This window comes from Alligator sinensis, unplaced genomic scaffold, assembly GCF_000455745.1.
Source record: "Alligator sinensis unplaced genomic scaffold, ASM45574v1 scaffold976_2, whole genome shotgun sequence".
In the NCBI taxonomy this organism is placed as follows: domain Eukaryota; kingdom Metazoa; phylum Chordata; order Crocodylia; family Alligatoridae; genus Alligator; species Alligator sinensis.
The window spans coordinates 837179-861495 of NW_005842666.1; the positions used below are offsets into that span (position 1 = coordinate 837179).

General features: G+C 38.6%; 1 protein-coding gene across 1 annotated transcript in view; it reads left to right on the forward strand.

Moving 5' to 3' along the window:
• Positions 1-24317, forward strand: part of PPFIA2 (PTPRF interacting protein alpha 2) — a gene marked incomplete at its 3' end in the record, with an annotated part of 557753 nt that overhangs the window by 504033 nt on the left and 29403 nt on the right. The window contains exons 16-19 of the mRNA XM_025215735.1: positions 7178-7415; positions 11200-11330; positions 16835-17016; positions 23985-24078. Coding sequence (XP_025071520.1) covers positions 7178-7415; positions 11200-11330; positions 16835-17016; positions 23985-24078 — 645 coding nt within the window. The remainder of the gene's footprint in view (positions 1-7177; positions 7416-11199; positions 11331-16834; positions 17017-23984; positions 24079-24317) is intronic.

Here is a 24317-nt window from a genome sequence, read left to right on the forward strand (position 1 = left end):
TCTTTCTTCAAAATTGTGTTTATAAGCTCTCAGTTTTGTGGATAGATGAAAGAGATAATACTATGCAGGTTTCAGGTCAACCTTCTTGTTTTGTATACTATTTAGTACTCAGATGGAGAGTAGTTTGAAATATAACCAAAGATGGCTTACTTTTTGTTAGTTTCTCATGTCTCTTCTTTGGGCAAGGTAGTTTCAAATGTGTAGAGCATACTATAATGCATGTAACTGAGCACTTTTTAAATTGATATTAGACTTTTCCATTTTAGAGAGGATTACAGCTCATTTACGTAATGATAGATTTATAATCCTGAATGTTTGAGATTCCAAACATTTCTCCATTTGATCCATTCAGGGTTTTACATTTGTTTTCTAAAGTGTCTTTTACATCAGTCGAATAAAGATAAAAGCCCAAAAGAATGATTTTGTCATTGGAAGACCTAAATCTTGTTAAAATAGTATATTCCAAATATACCCTAGAGAGAATGTTAGTTATGATTTCTGTTATAAGGAAATAGGGTCCTGCTAATAACCTAATTCACAAGGCTAGAGTTTAAACAAACAATTTGTTTTTAAAAGCATTTCAGTGTTGCCCCTTTAATGATTAATTATTTGATATGGTAAGTGTTGTGGGGAGAGAACATACATATAAGTAATGTAGCTTGATTGTATTCGTGCTATACTAAATCAGAACATTGATCTGTCTATAGATGAGACCTTGCCTCTGGCAGTAGGTAGGATGTAGTGTATTGAAATAAAGCAAACAAAAGAAGAAAAAACTAAATTTAGTCATTTTGCAGTGCCTTTGAGGAAATGAGAAGCAAAGTTTCAAAATTATGCCGACAGGTTGGCTGATGCTTGAAGCATGAATTTTGATAACTCTTATCTTAAATTTAGTTTGCAAAGTAAGATATAATCAATGCGCAGAAGAGTTACTTGAATATTCCATTTTCTGAGCATTAAGGAATGTTATTTGATTACTAGAATCATTCAAAAATGATTATCCCTTAGATTATATGTGTTGCATTGCATGTGTTTTTCTTGTCAAATAGTATGCATACCAGCTTAGCAGATGATTGGAAATATTGAGATAAAATACTTATTTTTCACGTATATGTGCTTTATACAAGATGTTTCAGTACTTAGACTGCTAAAATGAAAATGATTATTTCAATTGCTTGTCAAACTATTAGATGCATTAGATCTCTTATCAGATCTCATTTAAGAAAGTACTCTAGACCCTCTGTGGCAATTCTTAAATGGATTTTAGGCAAGAAGATTGTTCACAGCAAGAGACCTCTTAGCATTATGTATTCAAGGCATTATGGCTTCTTTCGTTATAATGTATCTATATTCACATTTTACTCCAAATGGCTGGTTCTGAAACACCAGTCTTTCATTTCTCTGTATTACTGGGATTCAGGCATTGTTTTCTCCCTGTAATATATATTTATGAATTATGGAAATGTAAAAAAAAACCCAACATAATTTATACGTTGTGATTCAAGAACACAATCTAAGCATCCTAAGGTGACATTTGGGCCATATATATGTTTATGGATATCATATTCATTATCAAAAAGAGAAGTATTTTATGATTAGAATGAGTACATTTTACACCCCGTTGTCTAGTTACATCTAAACTGTATCAAGATTCATTCTCTTATTTATTAAGTTTTGGGGATAAAGCAGACAAATTGTTTTGAGAGTTGTCTTATTCTATTAATGTTGATTATCCTAACAATCCTTGCATTTTCATTTAGGTTCAAATTCAATTCACACTTTGGCCACAGAGTATCAGATTAAATATATATATCCTTGTATATAGTAGAAGCCAAGCATAGTTAATACTAAAGCCAAATTCCCATTATAAATCTTTTTTTAAACCCTCTAACCCTGTTGTGTTTCTCTCATACTAAAATCAACCCTTCTGAAGTTTTACATGCTAAATGTTGTTGTTGGGTAGATTACTCAGTAGTTGGGAAGGAGAAGACCAGTTAAAGGAGTTTTACAATTCTGGCCATTAAAAACGTTCGCATCACTGATTTTTTAAGTATGTATGTCACTTATTTTAAAATATAAACCATGCATTTATTTTGTTCGTGGTCCTTATTGGAGGTAAAGCGGCCTCCCCATTATGGAAGTATACTCTATTATCACTCAATGTGATGTTTTTGGTGCTTGCACACCAAGGCTAGGGACAGAATTTACACGTAAACTGGTTTAAGTGATCAGAAACTGATTTAAACCTGTAGAAGTTCAGTGCACATAAACCAGTTTCAAAATGGCCTAAACTGGTTTAAGATAAACCTGGTTGAATGTAGTATCAGACTTAACTGATTTATATCAAACCGGTTTATGCAACTTCTGTCCCAGACCCCTTTCTAGTTTAACTTAAATCAGAGTCCCCCAGCATCCCAGATGCTTTGCAACCCTGGGCTGGGCTTTGCTGTCTGCTCCAGAGACCTGGGCTGACCCCTCCCCTCTGCTTCCCAACCTAAGGGAAGAGATATGGCCCCCTGAGGCAAAGGGAGGAGGAAGGTGGTTTATTCTGCCCCCTCCTCTACCATGGCACTGCAGCCCCTGTCACCCATCCCCACCTCCCCAATCCAATGGCAGGGGAGGGAGCATGGCCAAAGCGAGCTGGCATGGCCCCTGCCATCCACCTCCACAGCTCTGCGGCCCCAGCCTGGGCAGCCCCAATGCCTCTGCCCTCAGCAACACACACAGCCTGGCCGGGCTCAGCCCCGCAGCCAGCATTCCCTCTCAGCTGTGCGGCATGCGCAGCTGCACAGGCACACTCATACCACGCTGCCACGCATGCCTGCATGGCCGCACATGCTATACAGCTCAGAGGGAACGCTGCCTGCAGCCCCAACTGCAGCCACAGCCTAGGCAAATAGCAGGGCTATGCTGGTGGCTCCGGCCAGGCCCTCCGTCACCCAAGCAAGAGTAGGAGAGAAGACTGGGCAGACCCCGACTATGGTCCTGTGCCCAGAGACAGGGGAGTTTAACTCCCGTTCCCTCCCCCCACCCTTTACCTGAGGCCCTACTCCGGCCAGTGCCTGGCCTCAGGAACAAGCCTGGCAAGGGCTGCTTCCCTCCACCTTCTCCAAGCACAGCCTGGCTGGCATCCCTACAGGCCAGGGTCGGGGTTTAAACCCCTCCACAATCATACTTAGCTCGGGGGGCCTAGCCACACCCCCAGGTCAGATTCCCTCCAGCCTTGCAGCTGCTGCGAATGGAAGGGGGTGCTGCTCAAGTGCCTCTCGGCTTCTAGCCTGAGCCACTGCAGGTATGCACCTACATTTCCAGCATGAAACATGAATGTCTGTGCACTTGTAAATAAATTCAGTCTTTGCAGGTTAGACTAACCTGCAAAGATTGAATCAATTTCGGCTCCGGCTTTTTGAATGTCTGTCCCTAACCCAAATCACAATTACCCCACTCCCCCAACACAGCTATGAATCTGCAGAGGAAGTGATTGTCCTTTGCCATGGTAGAGTTCATATGTTCTCAAGCATTTTTGTAGGAGAAAGTGGTTTACCCACCTGTTCCACCTAGATGATTTCTTCTTCCTCCTTGGGCCATCCTACCCCCCAACTTACAAATCAAATTTGCTTTCTAAAGTCAAATAATACATTTATTTTCAGAAGTCTCCTCTACCAGATTTTACATTTCAACAGAAATTTTTTTCTATTTTCAAAGAAGGCATACTGCAGTAAAACATTCTTGTTAACTGGCCAAGAACTGGGGAGCCTGCATTATAGACATCTGCAAGACAGTCTGTTTGTGTTGCTTTCAAAAATTAGAGAGCTATTAATGACTTCTTTGTGTCCATTTCTTTATCATGGACAATTATTTCATCTGGACTTTCTGTTTCCAGCTACCTTTTTAACCTTATACACCTCCTTTGTGACAGTGACTTTTTTTTATCATATGTGCCTGAGAAGGGAAAGAAGAAACAAGAAAGATTAGGTACATTGTAAATTAGTCCCTTTTTTATTCCTAATTTAATGAAATTCATTCAGAAGCTGAGGGCTTGTATAGACCCTTTTCAGAAAGTATCCAAAAGAAGCCTAAAGTGTCTGGGGCAGATCTCGTCCCCTTTTCTGGCAGTTTTACACCTCTCTGGCAAACCATAGCAATTACCAATTCAGTAGCTGTTGTTTGAGAATGCTCTTGCCTTGGGATAACCTTAGGTACATAGAATCAGGATAAGAATTCATTTCCCTGCATTATCAGGGCCCTGCTACATGTTCAAATTAAAGCTGGATAGAAACCATCTGTAGAGTTATTACACATTTTCAAGCACTAACTTTATAGCTGTTGGCTCTTTTTATAGCCGGATAGTCATTTTATTGTTTGATAATTACTTTGCATGGGTGGCTGGCCTAAGTTTACTGTGTGTTTAATCAGTTAATTGCATGATATATGGAATATTTAATAGGGGCCTCGGAGTCACATCCGAGGCACCATTTTTGTGCCCCAGAAAAGCCCCTATGGTCTAAGTCAACCAGGAATAAGATAAAGATCTGAGGCTTTTCTGACTTACCCTGGGCTTTGCTGGCCCTTAGACTGAGAAAACTATTGAAAGTACAATCTAGATGAAACTGCTAATTGGTAGATACATAACTGGTTGAATAACAGTGCTCAAAGAAGAGTCATCATGGCTCAATTGTAACTTGGAAAGAGGAATCAAGTGAAAGACCCCTGGGTCTTTCATGATCTTGGTACTATTCAGAATCATCATTAATTACTTTAAGGATGAACTTAAAGGACTCCCAGCCACAAGGGTGCACCATGCCCAGCTGGGGCTGAGAATCCTACAACTGAAGGGACTCTCAGCCCCAGAAGCTGCCAACTGAGAGTCCTAGCAGCACGGAGACCCAGAGTGCCACAGCTGAGGATACTTGATGAATGGGAGGCATGGTTGGGGGTTACAGCTGCACCAGGGATGCATGAGGCCTCCTGGAGCCTGGGGAATTATAGCAGCCATGATCCCCCAGCCCCCTGTGGTTCAGAGCCCTTCAACTGATGGGGCTCCCAGCTGTGGGAGCTTACTTCTTTTTGGTACAGGGGAACCCAGGATTGGGCTCCCCCTGCATCAGCAATAAAACAGGATGGGATCTCATGTGTGGATCTTGCATTGTATCCCATTGTGCCTTTACCTGTACATGTAGAGAGTGCATCAGTAAATCTGTAGATAATACCAAGATGGGTAGAGTAACAGATACTTTGGAGGATAGTCTTAGGATTAAAAATGGCACTGATAAATAAGAAAAACATTCTGAAATAGAGCACACCATGTTCACTTAGGACAAGTGCAAAGTTCTACACTTAGGACAGGACAATTAGATGCACAAATACAAAATGGGAAATAACTGCCTAAGGTGCCTTATTGCAAAAAAGGGGTACTAGTAGGCCAGAAGTTGAATACAACTGAAAAAGAAGCTAATCGTATACTGAGATGCATTAGCAGTGTTGTTGTAATCAAGTCACAGAAAGAGATTTTTTTCACTGTATTCTGCATTGGTGAGGTCTTGAGTTTTGTATCCAGTTTTGGAATTATTTAGTCTAGAAGAGACGAGGCTGAGAGGCAGTGCTGTAATTGGGTGGGGCAACTAGGGCTGTTACCCTAGGGACACCAGGAGCTGACTTCAGGGGAGAAGACAGGGCAGAAAAAACATCTCCCGTAGCTGCACGATCATGCCTTCCACACTGCTGCCCCTGTGTGTGGCATCTGTCCTAGGTGCCCAGCCACATCATTATTCCTCTGCTGAAAGGGAATTTGGTAAGTCTTCAAATCCAAAAAAAAAGGCTTAACTATAAAGAAGATAGCATTCAATTGTTCTCTTTATCCATAGAGGACAAGAAAAAAAAGCAATGCAACAAAGGAGATGTAGTTTGGATATTAGGTACAACTTTCTAATTATGTGTATGGTTAATAGAGGTGGTGGAGTCCCCACCACTAGAAGTTTTTAAGTGCACATTGGGCTTTTTTTTCCTGGGACAGTTTTGAAAAGGATGATCCTGCTTTGAGCAGGGGGGTTGACTAAATGATCTGTTGAGGCCCCTTCTTTTAGGGGACTGGGTCATGGGTGGTCTGGCACAGGAATCAAGCTTCCGAAGGAGGGTTGAGAATCCAGCAGCTAATTACCAAACTGAAGTAGTGTCCATAGCACAAGCCAGGATCAGAATCCAAAAAAACAGCAACTGCGTTACCAGAGCTGGATACAATCCACAGAGCAAAGTCAGAGGACTGAGTCAAGCCAGTGATCAGAAAGAGAAAGTCACTTCTTAGAAATGCCAAAGTGAATCAGTAACAAATAGGGCCCTGGTCTTTCTACTCTCAGCATTGTTCCTTCTTCATTAAGCTTTGTTTAATGCGCTTGAAAATTTGTTCACAGGAAACACCAGAAAAGTCCAAAGTATTTTTTTAAAATGATACATCCTTTTGCTCTGGGGAGGGCTCAGCCCAGGTCTTCTCCCAAATGTAGTCATGACTCAGAAGTCAAAGAATTTTCTGTATGTGTTTCTTCCCATTCCTCTAATCCCACAAGTCCTCAGTGGCTGTATATACACAAGACACTGACTGTGCATTAGCCCATGATTACTGTGAAGTAGTGTCACGTGGCAGGAAGCATGATGCGACGCAACTGCTCAGTAGTCATGAGCTACTGCTCAGTCAGTGTCACAAGAAAGCTGTTCCTCCATGCGACTGCGTAGTAATTCGAGTTACTGTGCAGTCATTTAGTACTTGTTTATACAAGTTGATATTTGTTTATACAAGTACTAAATGACTGCGTAGTAACAACTGCACAGTCAGCATCTCGTGTAAATGCAGCCTGTATGTTGTTACAGAGGCCGTTGCTCATTGCTCCCAGACGGCCATGACAATTTGGTATTAGGATTTGAGTTAGCAAAAACTTTTTTTATATCAACATGTTGTCCCCTTCAGCTGTGATATGGAAAATTTATCTTCATAAACTACTATCAGAATTTTTCAGACAGTTGTATTCCTCCAATGAACCATTGTGAGTTTTTATACAACTCTAGTAGTACAAAGTAGCTGCAGAGGCAAATTTCTACACCTCTGTTTGAGAAGACAAGGTGCCACTCAAGAGTGAAAGGCACCTAAATATACTAACCTAAATATTTATTTTCTTTTCTCCGTCAGGTTAATCCAAGAAGAAAAAGAATCGACAGAGTTGCGCGCTGAAGAAATAGAGAACCGAGTGGCCAGTGTGAGCTTAGAAGGCTTGAATCTGGCCCGTGTTCACCAAGGTACATCTATTACTGGCTCAGTGACAGCTTCATCACTTGCAAGCTCTTCTCCTCCTAGTGGACACTCGACCCCAAAACTCACACCCCGCAGTCCAGCCAGAGAAATGGATAGAATGGGGGTCATGACGCTGGTAAGGAAATGTGCAATGGCAGATTTAAGCATAATATGTATATAAATAAACCTGTGAGAATGTTTTCACTCTTTAGCTAGTTTTCTTAATGTGTATTTTGTCCACCTGTTCATCACATGATGTAAACCCTTCAGAAAAAGGACAGGTTTGAATTTTGTTAGGAGTGCAGTACTTGGCACACTGAGGCTGCGTTCTCTTCTTAGGGCCTGTTGCATCCTGCAGGTCAGAAAAATTAGTAAAGCACTGGTACTGTAACTGATTAATATAGAATTACTAATGCTAAGCAAAGATATCTGAGATGGTGCAGTTCATAAATAATAGCTTGCAGCAGATCCCCAAACTGTTAAAAACAGTCCATTTCAAATCTTCAGCAGATGTCTAACAGAGTTATTACTTATCTTAAAAACTTTATACATTTTATTTTATATTATTTTATTTTCTGTGTCGTATATGTGACATATTTTATGTTTGGCAGTAGATGCTTTTCATTCCTTATATATTAGGTAGTTGAGTAGTTGATTTGTTTTCAATATTCTGTTTAACCAATATTATTTAAAAGCTGTGTTTAGTTTATTTCAATAGTTCATTAACCCACATGGAGTAGATTCAGCTAAGAAGTTTGTGATTTTCAGGTTTGTGTTTTGTCAGATGAAAACAAATTAAGCTAAACTAAATGAATGGGGACAGCATTTTGAAAAGTTTTGCAAAAGATTCCAATTATGATTCTAGTGTAAACATGGATCAGTTTAGCAAACTACATTGCAGCCAGTCATATTGCTGCAGTTCATGTAGACATACCAAGCTGGCTTTAAGTTTCAGTGCAGGTGCAAATGCTACCTGTGATCCCGATTATATATTCAGGTGGCTAGCCCAGCTTAAGCTCCAGGCTATAGGATTTCATTTAGCAAATAATGCACTGAGAATTTTTGCATGCGACTGCTTCTGATCTCAATTTAATTTCAGAAGGAGGTGAAATGCTTCCTTGTTTTTGCTGCCTGGGAATGTACAGGACAGATGTCCTTTGGCTAAAAGGTCTAGACTGGGAAATCCTCCATGGAGATTAAGGCGCCAGGGAACCCAAATTGTGAAAAGATCTTGTAGTGGTTGGATGGGTGCCAATAACTGCAAGCTGATCCCCCAGTCAGATCTATGTAAATTGTATAAAATCAGCTCTGCAGAGGTTGTTCAGCTCTGGTTATATTTAAGAGTGACATATTTGCTTAAAGTAGGATTGTAAAGGAAAGGAGCAGTGCACATTCTAACAGACTTCCACTTCGACATTGGACCCCCATGCACATGCCCCAGTATGTCATGGGAGGGAGCATTTTAATTAGAGTGGCTCTCGGGAGCCGCTCTAATTAAAACATCCACAGCATCTCATGTATTCAGTGTCCCACATTTCAAAATGGTGGTGAGGGCACTTTAACTAAAGCTTGTTCAGTGAGCTTTAGTTAAAACACCCTGCCTCCATTTTGAAACACCGGAGCATTCTGATTAGAATACGCCAGCAAACTTGATTAATCAAGTAAACCGCCTACGGTAAAGAGGTCTATTCATTTGGATTAATTATTGAAAAGCTCAATTACATGAAAACATTCATTCAGATTTTGCGGAGCAGGAGACAATTTCCCTGTGGCATGTATAGCAGTTGACATTACATTTTGCTTCCATACTTGTATTTTAGTGAAATGTTAATATCTTTGAAATACTAGGCACAATTCCAGAAGTATTTGCCTTTTATTATTGCTCATTTTAGGGGCTGTGGTTTATATGAGCTCTGAGTAGAAGAGGCTCTAAAAATAAATATAAACATGAAAATGTATGTATATTGTTCCTTAGGCATATGTAAATGAGGGAGATGACTGTAACAGTGGGTAATTATTTGTGGAGCAGGGAATTTTTCTGGATTTAACTCATTTTGAAATTTTTTGAAGGGAACTGTTACTGTGTGTGCCATTTGTACTTTGGGTGCCATTAGTACTGTTTTTATAACTTAAAATAAATAATGCATGCAATCCCCCTCTTTCTTTGATAAAATAAGATTTACTAATAACTGCTTTGTTGTTGCTTTTGCCCTCCATCAAAGCCAAGTGATCTAAGGAAACACCGGAGAAAGGTATGGCAATAGATGTTTTTGTGTTTAATAAAGGTATTGGATTGCAGTAGTATAAACTTTGTGTTGTAAGGAATTTCCATTTTTCTCATCTGAACATTTGGTGAAAATGGATTTTCATTGACTTCAACCGTAAAAGGTTTGGAAAATTGTGAATCCGTTAAGCTTCTTGGATGACTTTATTCAACAGTAAGTTCTTTAATACAAACCAGGCCTAGTTATATGCTCATTCCTTTCATTAAACATTTTGTCCATTCTTCTTCTTGATTTATTAGCAAGAATCTAGTGTTTGCTTTCCTGTATAGTAGAACAATGTACAGTTTTCACATAACTGCTTGTATGTATGTTTTTTACAAATTTCTGTTCTTTACATGGTTATTTCCTAGCATTTTGACTACTTCACAAATAAGGTAAAACCTTGGACTTGAGCATGTATACATTTAAGAAAAAAATCCTTTTTCACTCGGTGTGCCCAAATGGCAGTTACCATAATTGATATTTTTGTTATTTACACATCGTTTGCAGCTCTACCCCAGGAGCTCTGTGGACGTGTACTAAGTGTGCACATCAGATCTATGACTATATGCAAGTCACAGAATTCCACCTGGAAGAAACACATTTGGAGGGAGGAGGAAACTCCCATTTATTACCCTCATAGCAAAGTGGCTCAGGTAGTCACCCATAAAGCACTACACCCAAATTCTAGACCCTGTTGCCCAAAGGGAGTCAAAACCTGCATCTCTTCATCTTTTCAGCACAGTGGTTTACCTACTATGCCACAGGGGGGGGTTGGGTATTATCTAGACCCTTCTGGATGGGATGTGTGGATCAATAAGATGTATGATATGCTTGCAAAGGAATGGGGCCCTGTGTGCTAGCCTGGGGTATGCCCCCAATACATCAGAAACTTCCTTACTACTCTCCATGCATTTTATCTAACGGATATTTAATGCAAGGTGCAGTACCTCTGCTACAAATGGTGAGCTAGAGAAAGGTCTGGATAATTCCTAATAGCGGGCCTTATGGTTAAAGCATTGTTCTAGGAAGTTATCGAAACAGATACTCAAATCACCCTTTACATGAAACGGTCCTAGAAGCTGGATCTCCTGATTCCTGGGTGAGTGCCCTAAACCATGAGAGGATTCCCCCGCCCCTGCCCCCACCTCTCCGGGTTTGCCAGGGCACAGTGTCAAGACATACGCTCAGGCACAAACATACAGAGATTCATACCTGCCCAGCTACTGCAACAATATCATAAAATGCATGTAAGTGCCAAAAACTGGTAGCTATGCCACTGCAGGTGTAAAGTGGGACAAGTTTCTGCCATTGTATCATGATAAACTTTGCATACATATGTCATTCTCTTGAACTCAACGGAACTACTCATGTATAAAATTTTTAGCATATCTTTTCAGGATTAAACCCTGTTTTGCATAAAAGGAATGATCTGCTTTTCTGAGATTTGTTCATTTATTCATATTAAGACAGCATACCTAGACTATTTAATAACTTTTCTGAAAGTCTAACTGTTTTACGTACTTCTTCGTATTTGGTCACAATATTTTGGTTTTTGTCAAATGTTTCATTTAGCAAATTCTTGAAATACCCGCTGAAACTTACTAAAATCTTTAATAGCTGATACTGATTTTTACTCATATATTTTACTTCAAGATTGCAGTAGTTGAAGAAGATGGGCGTGAAGATAAAGCCACAATAAAATGTGAAACTTCACCTCCTCCAACACCCAGAGCTATCAGAATGACTCATACTCTTCCTTCTTCATACCACAATGATGCCAGAAGGTAAGATGCACATAACATGAATTAGTAATTCACAACTTTACCTTATTTTGTCCCTCTAAAATTATTTTAGTTTTCAGATTTCCTAATACAATCTATGTATTTATATAGTTCTTTGAATTTTTTGTATTTTTCCTGTATACAATGTTCAGCTAATTATTGGTACTAAAAGTAATAATGTCTATATCTGTAGCAACTTGGAAAGGGAACCTGGCCTTAATAGTCACCTTGAAAGGATGTTGTGTACATAATAGTAAAAATCCTGATGAATGAAACAGAAGGCAAGGGGAAATCAGAACCAGAAGTGCCTTTTTGTAAATAATTCTGTAGTCCAAGAGCCAGGATGGGTATGGATGGGGGGCAGGGGTAAGCTGAACATGCAAGAGAGAATGGTAAGGAAAGACAAAGGGATAAAGAGAGATGGTACTGAACGAGGCAGAGAGACGTTCTACAGCAGAGTGTTGGGCAATCAAAAGAAAGGTCTGTAGGAGAAGCTTTTGGTGGTATGGTAATGCTGATCATTTCTGTGACATCTTTATATTAGCAAATTTCCTAGTATAGATACAACTATATCAAATAAAAGTACTTTCACCAGTAAAGCTTATTAGCCATACTAGCCAAAATACTCTCTTGCTGGGGTGAGTTTTCCTCACATTAAGACATTTCTGAAGCTTTTGGAAAACTTTTCTTCTGCAGTACTAGATTAAGAAGGAAAAAATACTGAAAATATTTGGTATAAAAAGTGATATCACATACGTGGGAAATTTTTTAACGTCATCATACATATTGTCAGGAAGGTGACAGTTCTCAACTCAGCCATGTTTGATTAGCATTATTATACTTTTGCTAATGTTTGCCTAGCTTAATTGCAAATGTTGCATATTATAAGGATTCTAACACTGCTTTTGGGAGACTTTTTTTAAGTTTTTCCAGATATGTGCAGTATAAATTCTGATTCTTAATTCCATTTATATAAAACCTAATCATAAAATCCCCCTGTTGCACTGTACCCACTGTATCCTTCACTTTGAATTTTAACACCTTGAATAATTTGGAGCTAGTTATGTCCCCTCCACTTGACTTCTTTGTTCTTTTTTATAAGCTGATGAGTGTTACTGGATGCAAAATGTACAGAGTTATGTTTATCTTAAGATGACAAACATATTCGATTATTTCATTCCCATGACTATGTTTCAATGAGTCAAAAGCAGGATTGGCCATCAGAGGGCATAATAGATGTACAAAATAGAGCTCTCACTATTAAAAAAATAAATATTTTCCAATTGTTGTAATACGTAGAATCCAGTTCTGAGAATAAAAAACAACTTTGACCTGAGATATGCTGTGTCACAGCTATTGGCAAATCATAGAAAACTAGAGCTGGAAGGGACTTCAGGGGAGGTCACCAAATCCAATACTCTGCTACAGGCAGACTCATCTCTGTCAAAACCAATGCAAACAGATGTTTATCTTATCTGAATTTTAAAACTTCCAATGATGGAGATTCCATGAACTTTCTAGATAATCTGTTCCAAGGCTTAGCAATTCTCATAGTTCATAATATCTAACCTAAGTCTCTTCTGTTGCAGTTTAACCCTATTATTTCTTGTCCTGTTGCTTGTAAACCTTGAAGAGTTGATCGCAGTCCTCTTTATAACAACCCTTTTTGTACTTGAAGACTGTAATCAAATTTCCCCTCAATCTTCTCTTCTCCAAACTAAATAATCCCACTTCTTCCAAGGTTTCCTTATATATCATGTTTTCTGTACCTCTCATAATTTTCGTTGCTCTCCTCTGGTGTCTTTCCAGTTGTTAATGTCTTTCTTGAAGTCTGATGTTCAGAAGTAGACACACTACTCCATGAGAGGTCTCACAAGTGCTGAACAGACGAGACATTTCCAGTGATTTACATCTTATTTTCTTGCACAATATTTCATTGTCAATTCCTTTTCCACGTGCAATCCATTATAACCACTAAGGGATCCCTATTTCATATTTTCTCCCAATTTAGCACTGGGCCATTGAGGACTACTTTTGTAGCACAGTTATCCGACCAATTATGAACCTTTCTTATATTTGTTTCATCTAGTTCATATGACCTTAGCTTACCTTTGAGAATGTTGTGGAAACCATATCAAAAACCTTACTCAGGTTGAGATATATAATAGGCATTGCTACCCTCTATCCACAAGGCCCAAGGTCCATACAGACTCTTTCTTATCACTTGTATTTTATTTTCTTCATTTTCCAGTATCTTTCCAGGTCTCAAAGTTGGACTGTTTATGCTGTAATTCACTGGGTCCTCCCTTTAAGAAAAAACAGATGGGCCATATATTTACCCTTTCTCAGGCTTCTGGGACCTTACCTGCAATTAATTGAGCTATTTTCTTGAATTCCTCTAGAATGACTCTTATCAAGCTCTGCTGAATTTGAAAATATCTAGCTCATGTAAGTGAGCTCTATATTCTGTAGGCTGAGTACCTGTCTACTTCTCTTTGATGCTAATTTTCCTCATTATCTGATGATTGACCTTTCTCGTATAAACTGAAATTAAAAGGTATTAAAACCTCAACTGTCTCTGCATCATCCACAGTTAGCTTCCTGTCTCCATTTAGGATGTACATTCCCCTTGGTCTTCCTCTTATTTCTGTTCTTTTTATTTATAGAATGATTTTTGTTGCCTTTTAGATCTTCTCCATGCTATCTCAGTTTACATATTGGCATTTCTGATTTTGCCCTTATATGGTTGTACTATAGCTTTATACACATCTTTAGTAATATGGCCAGGTTCTAGTTTTTGTAACATTTCCTTTTAAATGTCAAGTCACTGAACAGTTTGTGCTTTAGTCAAGCAGGTCTCTTCCTACATTGCCTATTCTTCCTTCACATCATGATAGCATGCCTGTGTACCTTTAATATTATCTCTGTAAGAACCAAACAACTCTTCTGGATTCCTGTCTTCCTTCAACTTGCCTCCCATGAAATCCTGCCTTCCAGTTTTATGGCTTTATTAAATTGTGCTTTTCTGAAGTCAAGTGTTTTTATTCTGCTGTATTACTTTCTTGCTTTCTTTAGCATCGTGTACGCTATCATTTCATGAACACTGCCATCCAAGTTGCCTCCCACTTTCATATCTTCAACCAATTTGTCCCTTTTAATAAGAAAAAAATCAAGATGAACACCCCCCACAACTGGTTTTCCTGACCTGCACCAGAATGTCATCCTCTGTTTAATGCAATAACTTTCTGATTGACTATGCAGTGTTGTTTTAACTTCCCAATAGACCTTTCAGTAATTAAAGTTCCTAGTAAGCACCACGTCATGTGATCTAGGTGCTTCAATTACTTGTTTAAAACAACAACAAAAAGATCCATCCACTACTTCTGCCTGGTTTGGTGGTCTAAAGTAGACAGCCATCAGGAAATTGTCCTTGCTATTTTTCCCTCTTACCGTAGCCCAGAGCCTTTCAGAGGTCTATGTTCCACTTTGTTCTGGAGCTTGGAACAAATGCATGTGTTTGTGTGTATATGTATAGTTGTGTCTGTGTGTCTGTGTGTGTGTTTGTATATGCACACATAAAAACAGCACCTCCTCTATTTTTCCTGCCTGTCTACCCTGGCCAATTAGTGTTCTAGTTGTATGAACTATTCCACCAAGTCTGTTATCCCTATTAAATCATGATTTTGCCTGTGCATGGACTTGGACTTCCAACTTGCTTATTCCCCATACTTCTTACATTAGTATAGAGGTATCTTAGATGACTGGATGACTGCCTGGCTAATTCCTGTCCATTGACCTTGTTAAGTTTCCCCATATTTTCTCCTCTTCTTAGGTCTTTATATAGGTCACTCTACTTTTTACTTACCTTTAGGCTGCTATCTCCATCCCCCACTGGACATACCTTTAAAGCTGACCTCACCAGATTAGCAGGTCTATGTGCAAAGATATTGTTCCCCTTCTTTTTTAGGTGGCTCCCACCCCACTCAGTAAACTTTCTTTTTGGAACGCCACCTCATGATCATAGAAGCCAAGGCCCTCCATGTAGCATGATCTGTGTGGCTACATGTGGATCTCAAAGATGTCTTGGCTCCTGCCCTGGCCCTTAAGTAGATGAGAACACAATTTGAACCTCTGTCTCCTTCATGATCACACCCAGGGCCCTATAGTTACTTTTGATCTGTTCAGGATCATACCAAGCCAAGCCCACATGGATTAGACATGTGAAATAGTAGCGAAAAGACTAGATGAGTCGTGGCTACCTTTCTGTAATATCTCTAATTCAGGCTCCCACCAGGCAGCGGGCCTCCCAAGACAATGAGTCATGTAAACAAATAGATACTTCTGTCCCCCACATAAGGGAATTATCCACTAACACTACCCTTCATTTCCTCCTAGAAGTGATGGACTCGGTCCCAGTCTTTGACTTGCCCAGCTTCAGCTTTTCCACCATACTGAAACAAAAATGGTACCTCTCCTTCCATTGTCCCACTGATAACTTACATTAAACTTACATAAATTTACATAAAAGCCACCAAAACACAGAAAGAGAACTCCATCTCCAAACCTCCACTCCTGGATGGCATTTCTGCTTGCTCACTTTACTGCTAGGTAGCTGAATGGCCTAGACTAGTGCTGCTTCCTTGTTTACCTGATATGTCTTGGCACCTGTGCATAGTTCACTGCCTCCAACAACCCTGCAAAGTGATACGAAGTGTTATCTACAAGGACCAAGCAGACAAACCTTCACCCCAAGGCTTCCTTCTCTTATCCCAAGCAGGAATCCTATTTAAGCTTGAGTACTCCTCATGTCACTCGCTCCTTGAAATCATTCCTCTTTCCAGTTGTCATCATTCCTCTTTCCAGTAACAAAAATTCACTATATTAGCTATAATTATCTGTTTTACAGGATATTTTTTTATTTGAAGTTAAATCTAAATAGCCAGTGCCTGTTTTATAATTTAATAAATGCCCCAAATCTGCATTTCTTTAGTTGAAATGTAGAATCAAATAAAATTCACATTATATTTGGTGAATGAATTAAACATAAAATTAGTTGATCTATTTATTCTAAGAACAATCTTTTATACAAAATATTTGCTCTTTATAACTGTCTAATAATGTAATGTAAATGAGATCAAATCTCTCTCATGGATATATTTTTCTTTATGAATGTAATTTCCACAGAATGTTAGTTAAAAACTGTATGTCATCTGGTTCCCAAAGTTTTCCGACATCATTTTTTTATAACAAATTAAAAATATCTTCTCTAGTTGTATGTCCTTCCTGCCATTTTTGTGGAGATGTGTGAGCTTGACTGAGACGTTGGACTATTCTATATATTGCAAAACTATATAGGAAAGAAAACATCACTAGTTTGATTAATTGTTCCAATGATGCAGAGATACTTCTTAGATTCCAGTTAATCTGTTTGCACAGTTGCACAGGAGAAAATGGAACATCACCCGGACAATCATAACATGTTATCTATTCTATTCTTAATTTTATAGTAGTTTGCCTGCTTCATTGGAGCCAGAAAGCATTGGTCTTGGCAGTGCCAATAGCAGCCAGGACTCCCTGCACAAAGCTCCCAAGAAGAAAGGAATCAAGTCTTCAATAGGACGTTTGTTCGGTAAAAAAGAGAAGGCCCGACTTGGACAGCTCAGTAAGGAATTAGTTGTACCAGGCCAAGGTCACTGTTTCACAGTCATTTTTACATTTTTGGTTTTTCTCCTTTTTTGTTTTTGTTTTTGTTTTCCAGACTGCTTATTCTTTTGCTTTGGCAGAATCTTTCCAAAATATTTCACTACATTAATGAGAAAATTTGTTAGTAATTTGATATAGTGATGATCTAAATTAAAGGAAAGCTTTCTGACACCATTTTTTATTAAGTTTTAGTAGATCTATCATCTTAAATTGGCTTACTCACATGTTTCAAGTTAAGCTTAAACTTAAATACTTTGTTGTAACAGAGCAAAATTTCTACCACTGTACTCTCAACTGTTGAAAATAAAAATCCCATTGTAATCAACTTTTTTTAATCATATGATCTGAGAGTTTCTCACAGCTCAGTGTAGCAAGATCTACAGTTTTCTGTTCTCTCACTGGATATCAGTTACTGCCTCTCTTCAGTGATGTTGCATATCTCAGTAGCCCTCTTATTGTTGGTTATGTTGCCCACTGAAGCTCTGCATTTTTTTTCTCCTATTCCTGCATTTTCCTTCAGCTGTGGTCTTTGTCTAATTACCTTCTTGGGCCAGAATCTGCCACTAAGTCTGAGTGGCTCAAATCATATTCTGTAGGGTACATCAGAGGTGAGATTGCAGCATGAGCAGACACATGCTAACTCTAATTCTTTGGTTACAAAAGCAGTGAATATACAGCAGCACAGCTTTCAGGTCAGGCTAGTGGCCCAGATGTATGCCCAGGATCCATAAAGGCCATACGCAAACTGTTCTGAACTCTGTGTTGCCATGTCTTTGCTGCTGCTGTTAATGAGATGTAGATAGATTGACACTATGATGGGTACGCCTAGACAGGCAGCAAGCACAACCCTAATTCCATTATGGACATACTCTTAGTGGATAAATTTTCAGAACAGAATTACAAAGACAAAACAGGCTTTTCAGGAAACAGGCACATTAGTCCAGATCGTTGTCAATAATTTGAGGTATTTAATCAAAATGATGTGTAGACCTGTCAGAAAGAATATGGCATAATATAGCATTCTATAACACTGAGAGCCAAAACAACTTGATTCAAGACTTTGGCAAGTCACTTAGCCGAGCTTGTCTGTGCATCAGTTCCCAATCTGTAAAATGGGCATAAGACCACTTATTTCTTCAGTGAGGTGGTATAAGAATAGGTGTGCTAAAGATTGTTAGTCATTTGTATACTACACCGATGACGTTCATTAAATTATCTACATGAGAGAGAAAGGTTCCAGAGCAATGCAGAAATTTAAAACATATGGGTGTCTTTACACATGCTTCAGAGGTGCAGAGGGGAGCACTTGAATTAAAGCACCCACAGTGTCTCATTCAGCGTCCCATGCTTCAAAATGGCAGTGGGGGCACTTTAAGTAATACTCATTCAACAAGCTTTAGTTAAAATGCCCCTTCTGCCATTTTGAAGTGTGGGAATGCTGAATACATGAGATGCAGAGGCTGCTGGAGCACACTAATTAGCACACTCCAGCAGAGTCAATTAATTGAGTCTTCTCCGACATACTGTAATTACAGCGTGTTGAAACAGTGTTCCCGCACGTCTACAGGCACCCTATATAGCCAATTTGAATGCCTAAAAATAGAAGTATAAATCCAAAATGAAGCAGACTCCTGGTTATATCACTGCATATAAACTCATAACTAAAATTCCACAGAGAAAATAGGGTAATCTTTGGGTCAGTGTATCAGAGAAAACAGCAAATATTCATGTAGTTTTATTCAGTTGCTCTACAAACAACAGTCTTTCTTAGCATGCTATAACTCTGTTCTGGGAAAAGGAATGATTTTTAATCATAATTTAGACTCCCTTGCTTTATCATTGTGGAACGAATAAAAATCTGATTTATTCAATCAGCGATAGTTTAAGGCATTTCAAAATCTATTAAATGGGTTTCTCAAATCAAGCTACATGTCCCCATATGCACTGATTGATAATTTTATATCTGTAGACTAGGCTATTAATTTCCATTTACATTTCATAAGACCAATTTTATTGATTCTGGCAGATTATGCATAATAATATATGAATTAGCTCAAAAGCCTAGAGGAGAATGATTGAGAACAAATGTATTGGACTTCAGAGCTGCTTCTTACAGTACAAAAGGAGAAATTGCAACTTTAAAGATTGTCTCAGGAGCAACCTAACCTGACAATAGATTACTTTATGATATTTAAAATTGTTAATATTGTATATCTGTAATTGGATAAAACTATTTTATAATTCCCAAACACCAACTCATGAAATTCTAGACAGATATTAGTAAATATTTGCAGTTAAATAACCTCTTTAGTGGCTAGGTCTACAATACTACCCTTTGGGCCTGTCTACATGAGATGTTTATTGTGCAGTTGACTAATTAGCTGCACAGTAAACATTGCATGTCTACACATGTGTGCCCCTATTAGCCTGGAGTAAACTAATTTACTCTGCAGCAGGATAGTACTCGTAAATACAAGTACTGTCCTCCTGCAGAGTGAAAAACTCTGCAGCAGCATATGTCTAGGCGTTGGCGCATAAGGGTGGCTTCTGTGCGGGATTGTCTGCTGACAAACCCTGCATTGAAGCACCCTTGTGCCCCCGCCAGCCCTTCTCCTCCCCACCCCCCACTCCGAGCATTAATAAACTCTGGAGCTTATTGTTCCAGAGTTAATTGTTCCCAGGCACACGGTCAAACAGCACACCCAAGAGCGATAAACTCCAGCGCAATAAGCTCTGGCTTTTATTCATGTGCCTTAATTGCATGTTTAGCTGTACCTTTTAAGTAGGCAAATATAATCCACATTAAAATTAATGGTGCAAATAGTAACCCAAAAGCAGCAACAGAAATATTTAGAGGAACTAATAAGGGACACAATTGTATTACTGAATTACAGAGCAGCTTCCCTTTTCTTTAGTTTGTGACTAAGGAAGTTGAGATCTGAAAGGTATATAAACCTTTTTGTGGCAAGCAGCTTTTAATTGCTGACGCTGTTGCATAGATTGCATTTTAAAGATGATACAAGGAAAAGGAAATAGAAAGACATGCAAAAAGCACCAATTTTTACAGTAGTGCTTGAGTTAGTTCCATAACTGATGTAGTAATTCTAGAGTTACAATAGTGTTATAAGTTTCATTTAATGCTAGGATTTTACTTCATGAATTCTGTATCTAAATCCTAACATCACTATAGTGCCTATTGCTAAAAATCAATTTCTAATGTATTTTCATAAATGACAATGAAAGTTTAATAAAAGAAACTTCTTCCTTAATTTTGAAGTTTCCTCATATAAACTCCTTCTTTAATTTTGAATAATTTTGCCTTGGCAAGATACGTACAAATACAAATTTACATGTGTAAGGATCAATTTTTTCTGTTATTAGGACAATATTTTGCTTTTTCTTCAATAGAACAACAAGGAGTAATAGCATTTGACAAATATTTTCCTATAGACTCAGTGATAATATTAATTCATTTGGATTTATACATCCATATGTGTGTATGCATGCACACAAGAAGAATGAATGTACTTTAAAAATTCATCTCAGTCCCAGAAATGTTAATGGTTCCAGTGATATCATCCATTTTAAGTACCCATACTATTACTGGAAACAGTAGTATTCCTAAAACCGCATATAACTAGATAAACTGGTACACAAGGTCTCTTTTGTGAATTAAAAAGCAATTTTGGGACATCAGGAAGGAGTTTTACCCTTGACTTTAATAGGGTCAGGGTTTCACTTAGATTTATTTGTACCGAATTATGTATATGCATTCAAGAAAATTATTTTTCCAGTGCCAGATCCCTTATTCTTTTGAGTGCTTATTCTTGCAGTGTTTACTCAATCATTTGCATTGTTGTTCAAAGCCAGATACATACCGTAGAACATGGTTTTCATGTTTATGTTTCTTTAAGGATTTTGTTGGGGCTTTGCATCTTTTGTTAACTCATCTGACTTTATCAGCTTGTGCAGTCTCCCATCATCTTTTTGAAATATCATGCTAAGCTTTCTTTTTGTTCTTCTTCCCTTGTTCCATCATACCTATGTCTGTCCTTAATGGAAATAAGGTTTTACAGCGGTTTTTAGGTCCTGATCTTAGAGGACCTTCATGTGGGATTTGTGTGGGCACAAGGTCTGGTTCAGTTCTTTGTATGGGAGCATTAGAAAACATTTATAATATTCCGCTATAGTTTAAGATAATGGCAGTTATAATCACAAGGTTCATCCCAATGTCATTCTAATTACTCAAATACCATAACTGTTTTCTTGTAGCAACACCTTTTAGTAAGAGTATCTTCCACTGTCTAAAAACACCCCAAGGAATTCCTATACATAAAATGCCAAATATTTTGATCTCTCAGGAATAGTTCATATGGTATACTGATACAGCATTTTGCTAAACCAGAATATATCTGAGCAAGACTTGCCCAAGCATCAGAAAGAAATGTGTGATGAAATATTTTATAAAACCTTTTTTTATAAAATAATATTAAAAAGAAGGCAATGTATGCAGTAATAGTGTGTGTGTGTGTGTGTGTGTGTGTGTGTGAGAGAGAGATCGATAGGCCTGTTCTCCATCATGGGAATTATGTGACTAATGTACCCCTTGCTATCAAGATAGTTATAGTAGAAGAATGATTATATTTTAAAAGAACAATTTTACAACAAACATGATACTCAGCACAAACAAATTGGTGCATCAGTAGATTTTGCATGAGGGGCATGTTAACATGATATGTCAATGATGTATTTTCTTCATGTGACACCATAAACCCATTTGTCTATATTTACAAAAATCAATGACACAAGAATTGATATAGCAAACTACTTTGCAGTGTCTTTGTTTGCCAGTATCTTCTTTGCAACTAACTCAGGGCCAATTTTGCCCATATTTTCACAAGGAAATGAACATTCCCATATCAGTGTGTTAAGTGCCCTCTTCCTTCTCTGTACCAGTAAAACAAAAAAAATAGCAGCTCCACAGAACTGTTATGTTCACATTTGCCATGCACAGATGAGAAGCGAGTGGAGCCTAAATTTTGGGGACCATGCAGTGCACCAGCTCTTTACCCCAGGGCAATTTTTACCCTTCCCACACTCACCCTTCACCCACCCTGAGTTGAAAATGTAAAAAGAGTCACAGCCTCCTTCTCCAGATTCTTCAGGTGGACAGTCTTCTACCTTGCTTAAGACAGCTCATCGAGTCACACAATATAATCATCAGTGCGGGCTTCTACATGAGACACTTATTGCAAAGTTGCCTAATCAGCTCCACAGTAAAGCATCTCTGTCTACATGTGAGAAGCTATTAGGCTGGAGTAAATTAATTAAATCTACTGTAGGTTCGTACTGCCTTATACAAATACTATCCTATGACAGAGTTATTTACTCTGCCACAATGCACGTGTAAATGGTGACTGGGGCTGGCTGAGGCATGAGGGTACTACAGTGCAGGGCTGCGTGCCAGCTAGCCTCATACTATAGCACCCTTGTACCCCAGCCAGGCATTCTGCGGCACATTAAGCCAGGGCAGAGCAGCTCTGGGCTGGCAGGTTTTTTGTAAATGCAGCACCTGTGAGCAATAAAGTATGGTACAAACTGTGCCAGAGTTGGTAGTGTTGCACTAATTTCACATGTAGATGCACCCACTATGTAATATGATTGGATTTTGTGTTCATGTGTCTGTATATATATTTTGTGCACTATGCATCATCAAGGAACAATAGTCTAATGGTTTAATTTAGTTTTAGATAGGGTGCTAACATGGAACTTCAGAGCCTCAGGTTCTTGTTTCATCACAGACTTCCTTTTTGATCTTGGGCAGGTCACTTAAGGTCATGTTGCACATTGCGCTTATGTTATGTTAATTGCACTTAAAATGCAAGTTCCCTTGTATTCAAGCAGTAAAACACATGCTAAGTGCAATTGTACTGTAGCAAGGTTACGATTGATTTTTCAGGTGAGGGGTAGCTACGGATCGTATTAAGGCATGTTTAGCTAAGGTCAGACCTCTCCAAGGAGATAATATGAGCAATTCGAGGTACCCTTTCAAGTTGTAACCAACACTAACAAGTGACATTAGCAAGCAGAGGTGCCCTAATGGCACTACAAACCACCCAAGACCCGATCCTGCTTTTTCTTCTCAGTGAAGGGGCTCTGGTGCTGGGGCTGGGACTGCCAATTAACAATCTGTGCAAGTGTGCATGTTAGAAATTGTAGTAAGCATTACCACGAGACAGCTCAGAAGACATTGTAACTTTAATACTGCACAGATTTAACATGTACTAAGTGCCCCATGCAACAATGCTCTTAAGCCCAGATTCTCAAAATATCTAGACATCCAACAGCCTCAGATTTTGATGGACGTTAGATTCCTTAATCCCTTTTAGGATCTGAGCCTTAGTCTCCTTGTGCCTCAGTTTCTCATCTATGAAGGGGAATGCTGTGAGGATAATTACATTAAAGACTGTGAAATTCTGCTAATGGGAGGAGATGAGGACATTAGTGCATTATGAAGGGCTGAAGTTAAATATGTCACCACAACTCTTCTTGATAACACCATTTGCCTATGCACATTTTGCAACTTGCATAAATGCCAAGTGTTCATAGCAGAGCTATGCTTAGCTGCATCACAAGAGCTCAGTCCTCTAAAAACAGAGATTACTGGGAGAAAAGCGAGAGACTTTCCTACTGAGTAACAGCAGAACAAAGGGTGAAGAAATCAATTTTCCCCTCATTCCCAATACCTGTCCAGGTAGGGAGTATAATTTTCTTTGACCACGGATTTTTTCAGGGTTTGGTCATATTGATCTGTACTTACACATAAGTGTTAAGTCTTCTTAGCAGGGGTAGCAAACACCAGACTTAACAAGAGAAAAATTGGAAAGGGAGAATACAGGTGTTAAGGAGGGAAAAGGAATCTGGGGAAATAGTGTTTTTGTTCTTTCAACACAGGAGGCTTTATGGAAACGGAGGCTGCAGTTCAGGATTCTCTGGGATTAGGGAAACTTGGAACTCAAGCAGAAAAGGACCGAAGACTAAAGAAAAAGTAAGTTTCTTTTTATTTTATTTTTATCACGTTAATATTTCAATTTTGTATTTGTCTTAGGCATAATTAAAAGCATGAGATAATCAGTGATTTTATCTATCTAATATTTATTTTAGATAAATGTTACAGTTTTGTTACATGTGAGTTTTCCATAATTATTTTAAAAGCCTTGTATAAAAGGCAGACGAATATGTGGTAGTAAAGTGAAATGAAAATTGGTAAAAAAAAAAAAAGTGTTT